Source organism: Metopolophium dirhodum, chromosome 1, assembly GCF_019925205.1.
Source record: "Metopolophium dirhodum isolate CAU chromosome 1, ASM1992520v1, whole genome shotgun sequence".
NCBI classification, from domain to species: Eukaryota; Metazoa; Arthropoda; class Insecta; order Hemiptera; family Aphididae; genus Metopolophium; species Metopolophium dirhodum.
Genome location: NC_083560.1, coordinates 50,331,331 through 50,350,031, shown reverse-complemented (window position 1 = coordinate 50,350,031; position 18,701 = coordinate 50,331,331). Strand labels below are relative to the sequence as shown.

Below are 18,701 nucleotides of genomic sequence, written 5' to 3'. Positions count from 1 at the left end.
TACTACTTTCGAACTACGCGTAACATATCGTTTTCATGCCCGTGGGCGTTCGTTTAAAACGTTACAATTTAACAATGTTATTTCTGAGTAGACAGTAATAATTGGTCAACACCTATATAATAACAAAATAATGAACACAAACCATTAGGTAGGTACGTTGTTTGTACACGTTGCTATTACAGTCGAAAAGTATGTGTACTATAAATTATAATACTGTATTCAGAAATTATAATTTTAAACTGTACATATTTAAAGAATTTATAAGAAGAGTCTACATCAGTGGCGTATTTAGGATTTTTATGGGGGATGTCACCAAAATACATATATTATTATACATATTAATATTATATACCTGCAGGTATAATCTATGACTTGTATGAATTGTATTACTATGTATAAATTAAAATACCAAAAATGCTATAATAAAAACAAACATGGGGCATGGTGTGGTGGTTGGCCGCAATTGCTAACTTCTGGATGGGTGACCACCTAGATTTTTAGCAACGAATCCTATTATGTATATGTTATGTATATAAAGATATGTATGTAAAAAATAACATACATTATTTTCTATTAATAATTTTATACTTAACTACAAAGTAATTTATATATATAGATAACACGTGAAACACCCTCCTTATATACGCCAATGGTTGAGGTACATGTTAAAAGTTAATATTATGTATTATAGAACTGGACAAATTTGGGAAATATTTCTATAACTATGATGATCTTAATAGGTACCTACGTAATAATAAATTGATCGGAGGACAACTACTAGACAAATCAGATATAATGACCTACCTGGACCTATATAATAGATTATAAGTTGACACGTTTAATTCAGTCACAAGCCCGTGTCAAAAACCTGTTAAAAAATATATTAATGCGTATTTTAAAATATTTTTTTAATTATTTAATTATTTTTATTATATTATTATAATTATTTTTAAATCGTATTGCAGCATCGACTTGCAACTTTCATATTCCTGACTACAAACCCACTATTTTAAGAAGCCAATCATGTGTCGAGCACACGTACGGAGCGAAGTTGGTTATTGTAGCTGACTAAGCTGACAAATACAATTAATGTTATATAATTTTAAATTAACATTTTTAAAGTCAAAATTGTTCCCTCTCTGTTGTTATAAATGTATATAAATATTATCAATTATAAAAATGTATACTGAATTTCCAATATAGATTATAATATGTATAACATACTATGTCTAAGTAAATATCAAATTTAGTAGCCCGCGTTATACGCATAATCGTATAAAGATTTTTAAAAATCCTGGGAACTCGATGTGTTATATCATAGGTAATGAGTGTATCATTGAGTGTCACTGTAATGAATGTGTTAAATTTGAATTCAGTGATGGTATCATTGTTGCTATACGAAAACAATAAATTCTGAGTGTACGGAGATGGTCCATCTACACATAATTTAAGAATATTTTTGATTTATTTAGGTAGGTAGTAGGTACTATTATAGTAATTTGTTTTTCTAGTACCTAGTTTAAACTAATTTTCGTTAAAACCAAATCCCAATTATTATTATTTTATTTGTTTTCATATAATATGTTACTACAGCGGTAAATAGTGACGTACCGTAGTAGATTGGTTTGAATATTATCGTGTTATATATGAAAAGATTAAAATTAATCTAAGTATTTAAAAATAATAATTGCGTATAATAAATAATTTAATATAGGTACTCTCGAATATTATGGTAAACAGTCGTGTATATATTAGTTGTATATGTGGCCACGTGGGAATATTTATTTTTAATAATTAAGTAGGTAATTAAAATAGGTAAGACTAAGCTATCATCAGAAATCTAATTAATTTTGGAGAGACTACTCATTAGCTCAAAGTGTACGATGGTAAAACGATAGTATATTATGGTTAGAGCGTGTTACTCGATATGGGCAATACAAAAAGAGGTACATATATTAAAGTGGAGTAAAGTTTCAACTTTTCGAGTTCCTATAAATGTTATTTTTTAATTACAACATAATAACTAAAATAGTGATTTTTCATTTAAGTAGGTACTTATCAAATTTCGTGGACATATTTTGATCTTTGAAATGTCTGTATAAAAATAAATTGTGAATGTGTATTACTGTATTTATTATTTACAATTTTTTGATATTTTTTAGGTTTCTGTATAAAAAACGTATGAGGGATCTCACACTAAATTTTCAAACCTTGGTTTTCAAAGTTTAAAATTAAATGCATTTTCAACTAAGAAATAAATTATTTGGAAAATGTTCGTGATTTTGACGAATTTAGTCTAAAATTGAACTTAAACACTCATAATCGTATACAAAAAAGTTCGAAGGTTGTTATGACGGTAAAGCACAATTGAGCATATACCTTTTTAGCAACACGATTGAGCATATAGAATATTTTATGCGATGTTACCACATTCACGTGGCCGAAATGTTGAAATTTATTATTACACCAATTATTATAGTACCAGATGCGAGCTGTTAGCTGAGCCCAGCTTAGTCGACAATATTATCGATTAATAAATTAATTCCGGAGTAATAAAGTTCCGACGTTTTAAACATTTAAAATTGGGGGCAAATATAAGATAATAAACTAAGATACAATTTCAAAATTATTATAGAAATAATATCAGTTCTTGACTTATAAGCCATGCAGTATTTTTTTTTTAACTCGTAGCATATTTTGATTTTATTATTTTCATAACTATTATTATTGATTCACCTCCAAAATAGCGAAAATAAAAAATCGAACACAAAATATCGAATATAAAACAGCGAATATCATTTAATTGAAAAAATAAAATAGTGAATAAAAAATAATGGAAAATATAAAAAAAATTAAAATTATGACAACAATTATTATTTTTGTTGTATCTAATAAAATATTAATAAGCTAATACGTCAAATTATAGGCAATTTCTTTTAAAAAAATTAATTTATCATTTTCGTCGTACCCATTTACTAATTTTTGAATCCGTTCAGCCGAATCTTTGTACTTCTTTTTTTTCCTTATATTATTTATTCCAGATTGATACTACTCATATTTAATTTCCTCCAAATTCTGTTGTCTTTGAAGGCATTCAATAAATTTCCAGATGGATGGATGATGTGATGCTAAAGATTAAAATATATTAAGTTAATTAATTAATTAATTAATTAAATTTATCAACAAATAAAATATGGTACCTAACAATGAGCTGAAACCTCTATGCCATAACCCTCAATAGAATTATTGGTTTTGGCCCCCTGGCATTTGGAAATTTCATAGCAGTTCCATAACATATTATATCAAAACACGGTGATTTCCGAACATTTTTTCTTCCTCGACGTCCAATCCACGTGTCTTCAAAATAGTTAGTTAGTGGATTAAGAAATTCTTCATTTTCGCAAAAAAATGGGGAATCCAACAATTCTTCAAACGCGAGTATAACATTGTTGGGTGGCACAAAGGCAAGAGCCGATATCATTCTTATATGTAAAGCAAAATTAGGATCTAATTTATACTTTGTTTATAAACCTTGAATTTGTTGAATGTACCTCCATATAGATTGTGCGAAATGAAAATGGCAACCATTTTGTTTTATATTTCATGATTGATTTTGGATTTAAATTAGGTTTAATTTCTTTTAAGTTGTTAACAGACGAATATACGTTTCTTCTGTTTTGTTCGGCAGTAAAGCATAAATAGTGGGTATAATGATATTTTCCTTAATTAATACATGTATTGTATAAACTTGCGAAAATATTAAAGACGATGTTTTAAACGTGCCATCAACAAACCAATCACTTTAATTGTCCATTATGTCTAAATTATCATGTGTAGAAAATATAATTATTCGATTATTTGAAGGGCCACTATCGTGCAACAGAAATTGTGCGCCATTTTTGGTTTTTCTAAATTGTTCAGGAATATCAAGATCAAAAAGCGATTTTAGATCCGTAGGGACGCAGTCGTTCCTTTTGCGAATTCGACGAAGTGTATTTTTTAACACTTTTCTTAAGTTCGCTTTCACGTCCGTCTGTAATCAAATCTTGCGCGCTCGATTTGAGGCACTTTTTGAAGAAGAAAAATTCTGAAAATTGGTATAGACCTTGGTCTTGGATGACAATACAATAATCCGTTGTCATTTTGGGACATGGACCTCCAGGTAGGCATCTCCGAGGAAGTAATGGTACGAAGGGTTTCCCTGGGTCAAGGCGGGTTAACCTAACCATTACTCTCCGAAAAAAAAAATCAGCGTTGCAGAGGAACTCCCGGCATCCCCCTACACGGATTCTGCAGTGGTACAGCAGAATAGGAATGTACAGCTCAAGCTGCAGATCCCCGTATAGCAAAGGATTGTCCCCACGACGTCGCCGTAAAAACCCCGTTTCCACTGTGTGCTTCTGCAGTGATACAGCTTACGACTGTATTGTTGAAGCCAAAGAACCTCACACAGTAGCGAACGGTCGTCCGCATTTACGCCGCCGAGTATCATCGCCGGTACGCACAGTATTATGCTACCAAATCGCCGCTGATCGTCAAGTTCGCTGCCATCGTCGCCGTTGTCCGCGCTCCCGTCGCGAAACCTCCCGCCGCACGATATCAATATTTTAATAATTATCGCACGCAGTATATCTCATCACATAACTTTTTGTTTATGTCTACGAAGCAGTCGACTGGATCAGTAACTACTACTGTGAACCCACTCACTTGGATACGAGGACGATCTGATCAGGAGTAAGCCTGCAGTGATACCGGTAAATCCAACTATTCCAACTATACTATTTGATTCATACTCCGTTTACAGTTTTGTCCTTGCCATAGACGTAATCATTCATTGAAGATCTACGTGAGTCATAACCATTTTATATTTATTTAACATACACAATATTTTAAGAAGAATTGGACGCTTCAAAAATAACGGGCAAGACATTCTGTAACGTTGACGCTTTGGATGAAATATCTCGGAAGCAATTGTAAATGACGGACAATAAATTATAAGTACTGTCAAATAACAAAATATGTAATACACATATAATGGTCTCATAATGAAATTGTTAATATAAAAAAATTTCAATTGGTTGTGGCAAACAAAATAAATGTCTTGTCATTTCACGACCACATAAACTTATTTATTTATAAATAAATCATAATCACCAGTAGTTTGATTCTTTTTGTTTCACCAACATATTTCTTAAACGTTTAATAAAAATATTTACTTTCAACTAAAAAGTAGAAAATAAAAAATAAAAAAAAAAATAAAAAAAACATACTTTTCTATAAAAACATTTTAAAAAAAATATTTTAAAAATTGCACTAAAAAGACAAAAATAATTTTCTGTACTTAAAAATAATGAAAAATTTATTGATGAAAAATTTAAAAGTGTGTGGTGCATCATACAAAACATTAAAAGCCGAGCTAAGTCTCACATACACTTCTTTGTTCAATCCTGTTTATAAGATAGTGACTGGGAATATATTATGTCAAGTGTAAGAGCACCACACACTTTTAAATTTTTCATCAATAAATTTTTCATTATTTTTAAGTACCTAAAATTATTTTTGTCTTTTTAGTGCAATTTTTAAAATATTTTTTTTTAAATGTTTTTACGAAAAAGTGTGTTTTTAAAATTTTTTTTTTTATTTTTTTATTGAACTTACTGATGGCATTGCTCCCACCACTCCAGCTGGTATTTGTGTAGCACTTATTATTTGTTGTAGTAACTGTTGTGTGTGAATAGCTTCGTTTTTCATATTTGCCACTACAATCCTTGCATGAAGTTTACTTGCATCAGCCACGTGTGAATGATCTGACGGCCCTTTAGTAATAGATTCGCTTTTAATTATCATTCGGCTTTTACAATGGTGTTCTGTACACCTTAAATACATTGTGTTCTCAATAGTTTTTTCCACTCTAAATGTATATCCATCAATAATTTAGAATTTTTTATTTTTATTACTGAGTACGTATTCCATATTAATACAATATTATTTTCTCTTAGCGAAGAATTATACACGTAAAAGTAACACGAACTACACTAACCATCACTCGAATACTCGATTACTACTAACGATAACCACGATTAAAGAATAAAAATATCTTTAATTGTGCTACTAAACTGATAATTTACTTGTGTCTGAAAAAATCATTATCGATATTATTGTCATTCGCTTTTATCTAGATTCGTCCAAACAGCTTTCTCTATTTTTAATTCACGGTTTTTTTTTCGTTATTTTATTTTCGCTATTTTGACGGGATACCATTATTATCATTATTATTATTATTATTATTATTATTATCATACAGATTTATGAAATATGACTATATTCTTGACTATGAAATCATGTTATTTTTTTGATATGTTATATTTTGAATTATTATAATTATTTAAATAAATACAGTAAAACTCGCTTAAGACGCTCTTTAAGGGACCAGCTCTCTAAAACGTCTTATGCGGGAAAGCGTCTTATGCGGGAATGAAACAAAATGATGTGGTTGAAATATCGAGTTTATTTTTTTATTATTAAACATAATTTAATGAGAAATACACTTAAAAATTAATTATAATTACGATATACATACATACTTATATTTTTGTGCTACTGAATTTAATTTAAAAAAATATTATTATTACATACATATTTTATTATTGTTTATTAAAAAAATGATCTATTTTTGATTGTTTAAGGTTCTGACAATGTGTTTCAGCAAGAAAGTTTTCAATTTTATTAAGACAACCTAACATTTCTTCGGAATTTTCAACACAGAATAATACTTTCCGAATTTCCGATAAATGTTGCAAACCAGTAGTTATTGTAGGAGTAGATACTGGAAAGTCTTGATCTTCTTCTTCTTGATCGTCGTCTTCTTTCTCATTGTCCACTAAGTTCGTATCAGCGATTATTTCATCTAAAGTCCGAGTGCTACTGGTTACGAGTTCATCATCTACTGTTGCATAATCAGCAAAATTTTGCAGAAGCTGAAAGTCCTCTTCTTTTAAAGGTGAGCTATCAGCCTGTTCAGAGTTGTTCAACATACCAAATGCAGCTTTCCGAAAACAGTTTATTATTACATCTGGTTTAATTTCATCCCAAGCGGCACTAACGTAATGTATGGAGTCCAAAACGTTAACTTTAGTTGAAATTTGGTTGGTACTCTCCATGTCTCTCAAGTACCGCTGAACTAACTTTTTTCGGTACTTTTGTTTTATCACTTTAATGATACCCTGATCTAGGGGTTGTAACTTAGATGTAGTATTTGGTGGAAAGAAAACAAGTTTTATATTGGTAGTAGGGATATCTTTAGGGTGAGCCGGACAATTGTCGACGAATAGAATAATTTTTCTCTTTTGTTTACCGAAAAATGCATCTAGCTGTTGAATCCAGTTTATGAATAGTATTCCTGTCATCCAAGCACGACTTTGAGCAAGGTATTCACATGGAAACGTACGAACATTTTTGAAACAGCGAGGAGACCTACTTTTTCCAATGACGACCAACTTCAATTTATGGGTTCCGGTAGAATTTGTACATACTAAAACCGTGAGACGTTCCTTGCTCAACTTTCCACCATGGCATGTCTCATTTTTAAAAACAAAAGACTTATCTGGCATAAGCTTAAAAAACAATCCGAATTCATCAGCGTTGTATACATCGTCAGGAGCATAGTCACGCAGTAATGAAGGCAACACGTTATTTTTCCATGAAGCTATATCATCATTATTAACAGATTCAGCCTCACCTGATATTTGCCGGTACACAATGCTATGCCTACTCCGAAATCTATCCAGCCAACCAGTCGATCCACTAAATTCGGTTAAGTTGAGACGTGCGGCAATCTCCATCGCCTTTTCCGTGATTATACCTCCATTTATTGGATAATTTAAACTACGAGCTTGTTGAAACCACTCCAATAAAATATTTTCCAACTCTTCATACTTCCCGTGTTTTAATTTTTGTCGTTTGCTGCCACCTAACAAGCTGCTTTGTTCTATTTCATGTCTGTTTTTCAATAAAGTTCTTAAAGTGGAAGGAGGTATCCCCAGTTCATTAGCAATATCTTTTTGTTTTTTTTTCTCAGCCAATCCTTCATCGTACTTTTTCAAAATGTTGAGTTTGTCCGAAATCGTTAGCGCTTTACGTTTTATACCACTAGCCATAACGAAATTACGGTTATACACATGCGAACGAACAGCACTTACTAAATCTCATAAGACGATGAAATACAGTAAAACTGTTATAATAAGTAATGATAAAATAGGTATAGCGATAAAATAAAACGATAAGAACACGTATAATACTAAAAATTCTATTTTTATTTTCACAAAACTACTAAAATTTATCGTAATCTGCTGAAAAAAAGAGCGTTTTACCCGATTAGACAGAGAAAAACTGAGCGTCTTAACAGGTGATTTTTACATTGACTAGTATAGGAAATGTCTAGGGACCGACTAAAAACAGCGTCTTATGCGGGAAAGCGTCTTAAGCGAGAGCGTCTTAAGCGAGTTTTACTGTATTTTGTATAATATAGTTCAAAATGGAAAATGGCAACGTTGCAGAGTTTTTTATGCTCAATCGTGTTGGTTTTCTTTTGTATTCCGATTTCCTTTGATACGCCGACAATTTGGCTCAATTGTCTCGCCAAAAAGATATTTTATGCTCAATCGTGTCTCAGCCGTCTATGAGCTCATATTTCCAAGGATATTTTTAATTTATTTATAATATATTATGAATTATTATATTAGTAATTTATTTTTCTATTAGTATACTATAGTACGGTAATACGGTATATTGAACACATTTTTGCCAAATATATCATATTCGCATAAATGTATAATAACTTATTATTTATTATCTTAATATTTTATCATATAATATTGTAATTAACTTGTTACTAACTATGGGCTATGTCAATGAAACCGATTTTCTTTATTCAGTTTACACTATTTCCCGACCCTACACTGACTTCGACCATAAAAGAAACTCTCGTTTCGTTAAAGATTCAGTGACACGCTAGCCGTATACAGTCAACAATATAACTGAAATAAAAAATATGTAAATTAATTAAATTTAATATAACATTTATATTAATAAATGTTATTAATATACACAATATGCAATTAATGTTTTATTGAGTTAATTCTTCTTCGGAAACTATATTTGTAATTTGTTTAATGTTATTATTTTTACTTTGAATTTACAGCGAGGCAATGACACGTAGGTATTAATTACTTAAGAGTGTAAGACGTATTGCAGTGTCATCGTCGGTAACAATAAGGCCAATTTTATCAAATCTATTCTGGTCGAAAATCTCATCAAAATATAAAAATCCTTTCCGGAAAATGACTCACATGAGTACATGACTCGAATCAATGATATCGAGTATGGTCTAGGGGATCATTGATGATGCTTCATCTCACAATATATAAATACATTTTACGATTTTAGTTGTTTTTTCGAGAGTTGCAGTCGTTAAAAACCGCATACCTACATACATTCATAATCACACATTTTATACCGTCCAATACCGCACACATTTTGTATATTATTAAAAAGTCAATTTTGGAAGGTGGATAATTCAAACCATATAACTTTATGTGATTAACAGCAAACAATTAATATAAGTATTCATTTATATGAAATAAATCATAAAAATTAATTGTTATTGAATTAAATTGATAAAACCAATATAAATTATCAGATAATATTCAAATTGAAACAAACTTACGGCTATCGAACGATTGAGAATAGGTATACCTTTTTGGCCAAACGATTGAGAGAACACTTAAAATTAACAAAGAACTTACCGTTGACCAAAAAAAACCTAAAAAGAATACAATTGAGAACGAATTTACGTACAACGTTGCCATATCATTTATTTGCCTATTGAAAGATTCATGCCCGTATGCATTAAATAAATATTCTTGTGTGGCTTGCGTGGCGCGTTGGCTACTACCAGTTGCGGGATGTGACTGGAAGTAAGTAACGGCCATAGCTACTAGCTCCCGGATGGGTGACCACCCGGGTTCATAGTAGTTAAAAACCTTGCCACATATACACGTGTTTGCTACCTACCGTAACAACCGTAAAAACAATCGTAAAATCAACCTACCGTACCAACCTCACCCCTACCACAAATCATAACCCCTACAACAGCTAATAGCCTTAGTCGCCGGGCTTAAGTTCAATAAAAAATTTAAATATTCCTGAAAAAAGTCATCAATTTATTATTATAACTTTATACAAATATATGGGCACCTAATAATATATAATACAAATATATGAATAAAAAAAGGTGGATAGGTGGATGTCGCTCTGCTGTACAGTAGGTTACAAGTGGGTCACTGTAATGGATGGTGTTAAATTTGAATTCAATGATATAATATCATTGTATAAGAAAAACGATTCTGAGCGAAAACGGTCAGTCAGCCTATGATATTACCAAGTATATTTGATGATATTATTGTGAATAAAGTAATTTATATATAACCTATTTACGTGGAGCCTTGTTTTAAATTTTCAATCCTTAGCCATAAAAGTTAAAAATTTTATACATTTTTAACCACAAAATAATTAATAAATTATAAATTTGATAAATGTTGTCAAAATTTGAACTTTAAATGCTTATAAAAAAAAATTGTGCCTATGTATTTTTAATATTTTTCAACTGCTATTAGAACGATGTATCAGGAGCCTTATATTAAATTTTCACGCTTTTTTACCCAACAAATAAAAATTTATTGATATTTATAGAAAAAAAACTAAAAAAATTTAAAACTGACAATGGCCGTAAACAGCTCAAAAAGAGTCAAAATATTTTGTAAATTTTATGGTGTATAGAAAATGCTAATATAAACATTCAGTCAAAATTTCATGTCCCTACGGTCATTCGTTTTTTAATTACAATAAAATAAGAAAATTGTTACATGAGAAATCGAGTAAATATCAAATGTTGTAAAAATATAAATTTCAGACGCTCATAAAAATTTAATTTAAGTTTCTTCTAGACATTTTTTTTTTTGATAAAGGTAGACAAACTTATGAGTAATCTTATATTACACTAGCTGATTCTGTGCACTTCGTTGCCCGTTAAATGTACCAACTCTATATGACTCAAACTTTGTTCAATTCGTTATTTAATATTCGGTGTATGGTGTTCGAAATGTATCTTAACTTTTCTGTTTCCTGGAATAAAAATTCTGATTCGCAGCAGTATAGGCAATAGGGTAGGCAATATCAGGTAGGCAATTTATCCGTGGTAGGTCGCGGACCCAGTGCTGTTTGTACGTAAGTGTAGGATTTAACTCTAAATTATCGAAGTTATACCAAGTTAATTTTGATATTATAATATAATTCGAATTGATGCCAGCTATTGTACCTGATCCGCCCGAATAACCAATGGCAACCAATAATAAATAATTACTAATTTCTACTGTAGAGTGTAACCAATGGCAACTATTAATAAATAAAAATAAAATTTCCAATTTCCATCTTGAACCTCAATGTCCCTGTTTGAGCAGCTATTTAAAATGCGAATTTCGAAAAATCCTTTCTTAGTGCGCCTATACATAGTATTAAATACATTTACTGAAAATTTCATATCCATAGCTTCAGCAGTTCCGGCTAGGCGATGATGAATCACCCAGGACAAGTCTTTTTATATATATAGATTTTCAAATCTTAGATTTAAAAAGAAAAATTTTTATGAATTCTCAACTCAAAATAATTTGCTATTTTTCGTGATTTTTCCGTATTTTGTCAAAATTTGAACTTTAAATGCTTATAATTAAAAACTGTGACTAAGGATTTTTAATTTTTTTCATCTGCCTTTGAAACAATAACCTAGGAGCCTTCTATTAAATTGTCAAGCTTATTTACCCAACATATAAAATTTTATTGATAGTTATAGAAAAAAAAACTAAAAAAATTGAAAACTGACAATGGCCGTAAACAGCTCAAAAAGAGTCAAAATATTTTGTAAATCTTATGGTGTATAGAAAATGCTAATATAAACATTCAGTCAAAATTTCATGTCCTTACGGTCATTTGTTTTAGAGTTACACCAAAAACCAAAATCGATTTTCTCGAAATCAGATTTTGCGTAAAAATTCCCGTTTTTCCTTAATTTTTCTTTTGTTTTTCACGTCGCTTGTGAAAACTACTGGTTACTTTTGACCCCCCAAAGTACCAACTAGATTCACTTTCTTATCAGAAAAGTTACTATTGAAGAAAATCCAAGCACTTTTACTGTCCTAAAAGGTGATGACAGACACAAAAATAAAAAAAAAAATTAAAAAAAAATAAAAAAAATAAAAAAAAAAAAAAAAAAATAAAAAAAAAAACACACATCATTGTAGAATCAATACATTCATCGCTTCGCTCAGAATCTAAAAATGTAAAAAATATGTATAACTTATACAAATATATAATATACGGAACAATTTTTAAACATGCTCACCTCCGTTTATCCCTTAAATAATACTTTTATTCAAATTCTGATTTTAAGTATACCTGAAGACCATATTTTCAAATTCCTGATAATGTTGTACTACTTAAGGAATATTCTGTGGTGATACAAACTTCAATTTTTAAAATAAAAATCCTTTGTTTTACTGTAAATTATTAAGTGGGTGATTCTCTTGAAAATGTCGAAGTATCTAAATCAAAATTTAGTTTCTGAGTTATTAAAATATTCATATTATGGATAATAATCCTTTTTTAACAGTTTACACTCGGCCAAACAGCTTTTAAATGTAAAATTAGATTCTTCATTACATAATTCGATTTAAAAATATCCAAAATACAGATTAAAAAATATATACGCATTGTACGATTTAAGTTTTATAGGTATTATATTATTATTTACCTATATTAGAATTTCCTGTGACGTAAACAAAATACTCTATATTTATAAGCAATTTTCAATACTCAGTTGGTAGCTATCAGGTAACTAATGATTATCAAAAAATATTTTGGTAACCAAATATTCACCAAACCAACAACAAAAATATCCGATATTTACGTCTAAATATTTTTAATTCATTATTATTGTAAAATGAGTCTACCTATAAAAGTCTGTGTGGGCATGAATATCAGAATATTCATGTAATATTGTATCATGCCTATATATTATAAACAAATAATAATTTGTGAACATTTTTTTTTTTTTATTTATTTTAGAACTACTAGTAAAAACTATGATAGGTCGACAATTACAATATTAAAATTACATAATTAAAGTATATGATAATATTTTACATACAATAAAATAGGTAAGAATAATAATCGACATTTATATAGGTATAGTCATACCTAAAGAAGCCAATTAAGGCAGATACAAAAATGAATTGATACATTATTAGGTATGATAAGCTAAAAGGAAATAATAATTAAGTAATGCGATAAACAGAAATAGTTGGTTGAACTATGGAGTAAAACGTTTTTGCAGTACATCAGTGAGGAGAGACATTAGTGGCCCAATTAAAAAATTTAAGTTGGTGATAAATTGATATAACATTGTTGTGACGATTTCTATTGTAGGATTATTATTAGCGGCCGCTTCTGCATATGATCTTGCTTGGGGCTTGGCTTGAGCCTCCGGGATCACGGTTGGAAGAGCCTTTGGGGAAGTCTTGAGTTTATTTTTAAGTATCTTTTTGTAAGTTGGGCAACCTTTATAGTTTGTGGTGTGCTCACCTGAACATAAAGCACATCTGGCTGAAGAGTCCTTTGATTTATTGCATGATTCCGAGAGGTGTTCTTCCCCACATTTAACACAACGTGGAAAGTAGTAGCAAAAACTCCGGGTATGCCCATAAGTCTGACATGCGTGGCACTGAGGTGGTCCTTTGGGTGGGTATGGTTTTTCGACTACTATTTTGGTGTTGAGAAGAAATTCTATTTTGTAAATATCCAAGTTGTTTGTATTCGTCTTGATATCGACGAAAAAGAGTGGCAGGGGTGTTTTGTCGGAAAAACGTTTTATGTTGTGAACGTTGGAGACGTGGTGTCCCAAATCAGAAAGACCGGCAATGATGTCTTCGTGTGAAGTGGTTGGGTGAAGATTGTGAATAACTATACGTAACGGACGAATAGCTTTAGGCTGATAGGTATGAAAACTGGTACCAGTGCTCATTAGGTGTTGTAAGAGCAGATTATAATGTTCGCGAGTCTGTGTGCGGACAATTAGATGAGAGTGAGTAGATTTGCAAATGAAATCGAAAGGTTTAAGAATAGTCAACAAACTTGAGGTGAAGGTGGAGATATCACTCACATTTTTGTTTTACACAGGTGGTAGTTTTGAAGTTTCAATACTTTTGCGATTTTTACCATTTTTGGAAGATGAATTATTGTCGTGCTGAGTAAGAGCAGAGTACTGATTTGGACTGCGGACAAATTTAGTTTTATTTTCCTCTGTTTTTGGTGACAGAGAAGAAAAAGAGAGGTTACAACAATTACTCCAAATATTCCAGAGTTTAGTGAGTAGGAATAGTTATAGTCTGTGTATTTATATAGTTAGTGGGTATATTAGACCTCTGGGAAGAAAATAAGTTAATATTTACAAAGGGTTAAATTTTTTTTTTTTTATTCATCGGATTTTAGTACGGTTAGGTAAAATAGGATTTTGTATAAATTGGTTATATTAATCCACCGTAGGTGTAATTAAATAAAACTGACAAATTTGGTATAACTTTGATACTTTAGAGTTAAATCATAAACTTATGTACAATCAGCACGGAGTCTACGATCTATCGCAGGTAGATTGCCTACTTGATAATGTACTGCTGCAAATCAGAATTAACTAAAGAACTAAAGAAAAAATAGCAACAAAATTTAAAAAAAAAAAAATGTTTTTCTTGAAAGACTCCTACAAAAAAAATGTTGATATTCTAGCTGTACCTAATAGTAAGTTAATTTTTGTATTATCACTGTTTGAAAAGCCAACGCATATTTGTAGTGCAAAGGAAAATAATTTCATACTAAATTGCTCCTAAATATCTTATATATAAATGTGAAAATGAAAACGTTTGAGGCCTATGTTCTCGGAAACTACTGAACCGATCATTATGACTTTTTTTTTAAATTGAAGAGCTCATTGCGGAGAAGGTTTATGGTATTTGATCGATTCTCTAACTTAATAAACAAAGGAGTAATCAATTATTATAAATAATGGCTTGTTACGTAGTAATAAATAATAATAAATCAGTATTAATCTCAACTTCTATAACCCATAGCAACCATTAATAAACAACAATTTCTATCGTAAATCTCAAAATTCCTGTTTGAGAACCTACCAGGGGCGATCAATTCCCTTTTTAAATTAGTCTATAACACTCACAAAGAATGTGGCTTTCTATTGGTGAAAGAATTTTCGAAATCAGTTCAGTAGTTCCAGAGATTACCCTCAACAATGGTAACTAACAACTCCTCTTTATATAATAGTATAGATTAGTTGATCCCGTGCACGTCGTTGCCCGTTAAATGTATTAACTCTCATGTTCCAGAGTTAAGTCTGTATAGTTATAGTCTGTGTATTTATATAGTTAGATAAATAAATAGATATATAAATTAATGATTGTGGGTAGATTGGACCTCTGGGAAGAAGATAGGTTAATATTTACAAAGGGTTAAATTTTTTTTTTTTATTCATCGGATTTTAGTACGGTTAGGTAAGATAGGATTTTGTATAAATTAGTTATATTAATCCACCGTAGGTGTAATTAAATAAAAACGACAAATTTGGTAAAACTTTGATACTTTAGAGCTAAATCATAAACTTACGTACAATCAGCACGGAGTCTACGATCTATCGCAGGTAGATTGCCTACCTGATAATGTACTGCTGCGAATCAGAATTTTTATTCCGGGCAACGGAAAAGTTAAGATAAATTTTGAACACTATACACCGAATATTAAATAACGAATTGAACAAAGTTTGAGTCATATAGAGTTGATACATTTAACGGGCAACGAAGTGCACGGGATAAGCTAGTAAAATATATATTTTTGTTCTAAGAAAAATAGGTATTTTAGTATGAAATGTAAATAAAAATTGTCAATGTTAAACTTCTTAGTAGAAATCTCTTTGAAAAGGCTTAGTTGCTGTTGTGACTTATAAGTTATATATAATAAATAATAATATGTATATAACTTAAGTTATAACATATTTACATATCATAATTGACTTATTATTTGTTCATGGTTTTATTACTACGTTTTGTTCATTCAAGTTGCACATACTTATAATAAACCATGTGACTTTCAAATATCTTTTGAATTTCAGTTCCTTTTGTATAACTTCAAATAATCCTTTCATTTACTATTGACTTACTCTCGGCACACACAACGCCGTCCTGAATATTAAAGAGATTTCTTTGATTCGTATGGAGTAAATAATTCAATTTGTAAACAAAATTGTATATATTATAACTAATATAATAGTGGTGACTTGTACAAAAACTTTTTGAAGCCTTTATTTATTCAATTTTAGATTTGTCACTTTTAAGAACTTATTGAAGTTTAAGATTTGTTACTTTTAAGAACTTATTCATTTCTAAAACTAATTATATTTTAGACCGTGGGTTTTCAACCTTATGGGATCCACGGCTCTTCTAATTTTGAAAACAATTTAAACGGATCACATACAAATATTGATAATAATAAAATAAACATATTTTCATATTCTACTACGGACGCAGCTCTATTGACAATATAATCGGTGGTGCCCCTGAAAGTCGCGACGCACAGATTGAAAACCCCGGTTTTAGACGATTGTTCAGATAGATGATACTGATGATAGATAGATAGATTTGGTTCTAAGTCCCTGACTAAACGTTTGTGTCTTACAATGTCGTATTCAGATTGGTTGATGGTAATGAATTGTGTAGTGTATGGTGTAAGCGTTACAACTGCATTCAGAAATATTGATTATTTTCTGGATCATTTATTCACTAATGGAATAAGTCAATTAATATCTACTATTTTTTCATTTCTTTCGATATTAAAATTTAAAAGGCTAGACAGAAATCGATTTAAAAATATGATTTAGAAGACCTAAATACGAATGTTGTTGAAACTGTTTCTTCCAACTCATCACTGTCATCGAATAATCCATAATGCACTATACAAAGTTCTTTCAAAAACAAAAGCGTACTCATACTGATAAATATGTCCGCGTGTAGTATGATTAATTTTTACCACACGTGTTATGAGTACCAATATTGAGTTTGCAATTTTATATATTTAATTTTATATATAGGTACCTACATTATATTGTTGTGTTGAACTAAAAGTAAAATAGTTTTACTATACTCTGTTCCACGAGAGAATATGCCAGTTCTACACATCCCCCCGCGTGATCCTGCTATCGAAACCGGTTCCCCTATGGCCGCGTGTCACTTGGGGATGGCGGAGAAAACCTGATTTTGGTCGAGCCCCGGCATGTTCTCTCGTGGAACATAGTATATGTTATGCTAATAACATGAATATTAAATATCTAAATCAATAACATCACAAACATTAACTAGGTACGACGTACGAGGTATATCGTATATGGTATTATATAGGTATACCTACTGTTATATAAATAAAAGTAACTGTTCTAATAGTATCTCTGTATCTCTGTAAATAATGTAGGTAGGTATATTTTAAACTACAATAAAGTAGTATATACTAAGACCTAAAGCTAGGGGCACTACTTTTCTAATTTTACAGGATAAAGAAGACCAAAAACCAAATTTGATTTTACACGGTTCAATTACACTTTGATTTTTAATATAATAATTTATTCAATCAATAAGAACCTTACATTATTTTATTATTCATTAATAATTCCATGTAATAAAAGACAATTTTTAATATATACGAAATAACATTATAAGAGAATATATGGGATTTTAGTTGGGTGTTAAAAAAATTGTTAACTACTAAATAAATGGGTTTACTGTAATAAAACGTTTTTCAAGTTCAATATATTAATATATAAGTAGATCGTCCTATCGATTAACTTAATATCATTCATCAAAATAATTGATACCTACTACCTATATCTGAAATAATATTATGATTTAAAAAATTGTGTGGTAGGTTTTTTTGGTACTAATTTCTGTTTTTTTTCGTACTAATTATAAATAGGTAGGCACCTACTAATCACAAAATATGTTAAGTTTTCCCCGTCGAATTTCAAAGTATATACATTTCAGTATTTCACTGTACGAAAACCAATACTGTCTTTACGAGTAAACCATAGACATGTAGATGAAGGTATTACTAGAGTAAGCTGTCTTGTTGCAGCAAACACTGAACACAAATCAAAAACGTATTTTATTAAACATCTAATATGTAGCTGATAGCTGTACGAAACTTTACAATAACGGTTGTCTGTCAGGCCCAGATGTTAATGTAACTTGAGACAGGTGCTTATTCCATAAACTAAATTTCTAAACAAAAAACATTCGGTAAATTTCGAAATAAGTTTACTGTTAAAATAATCCCCATATAGTTATATAATAATTATATGAGTACATACAATTTAAATGATTTGCTGATGAAAACTAAAAGTACTGCACCATAATGAATTGATTATTACGACTATGATATTATATTGCATACAAGGTACTTACATATTATTCGTGGTCCTAGTCTATAATCCTAGTCCTAAGATTATAGTCCTAGTCAACGCCACTGTGATTTGAGCTTATAATATT

At 30.2% G+C, this 18,701-nt stretch overlaps 1 protein-coding gene across 1 annotated transcript; it reads right to left on the bottom strand.

Annotated features, from left to right (window-relative positions):
- Window positions 1-3,032: 3,032 nt before the first annotated feature.
- On the bottom strand, window positions 3,033-8,156 carry LOC132939778 (tigger transposable element-derived protein 4-like). Its single transcript, XM_061007145.1, has 3 exons — window positions 6,742-8,156; window positions 5,659-5,911; window positions 3,033-3,128 (listed from the first exon to the last, which is right to left on the bottom strand). Exons 1-3 carry the CDS (start codon window positions 8,154-8,156, stop codon window positions 3,033-3,035), a joined length of 1,764 nt encoding a protein of 587 aa, XP_060863128.1.
- Window positions 8,157-18,701: the final 10,545 nt, after the last annotated feature.

Coding starts and splice junctions, on each gene's coding strand:
- LOC132939778 (XM_061007145.1), bottom strand. CDS start 8,156: ATGGCTAGTGGTATAAAACGTAAAGCGCTAACGATTTCGGACAAACTC. Junction 5,912..6,741: donor GTTGAAAATTCCGAAGAAAT/GTTAGGTTGTCT, acceptor ATATACATTTAG/AGTGGAAAAAACTATTGAGA. Junction 3,129..5,658: donor TGGTGGGAGCAATGCCATCA/GTAAGTTCAATA, acceptor TTTAATCTTTAG/CATCACATCATCCATCCATC.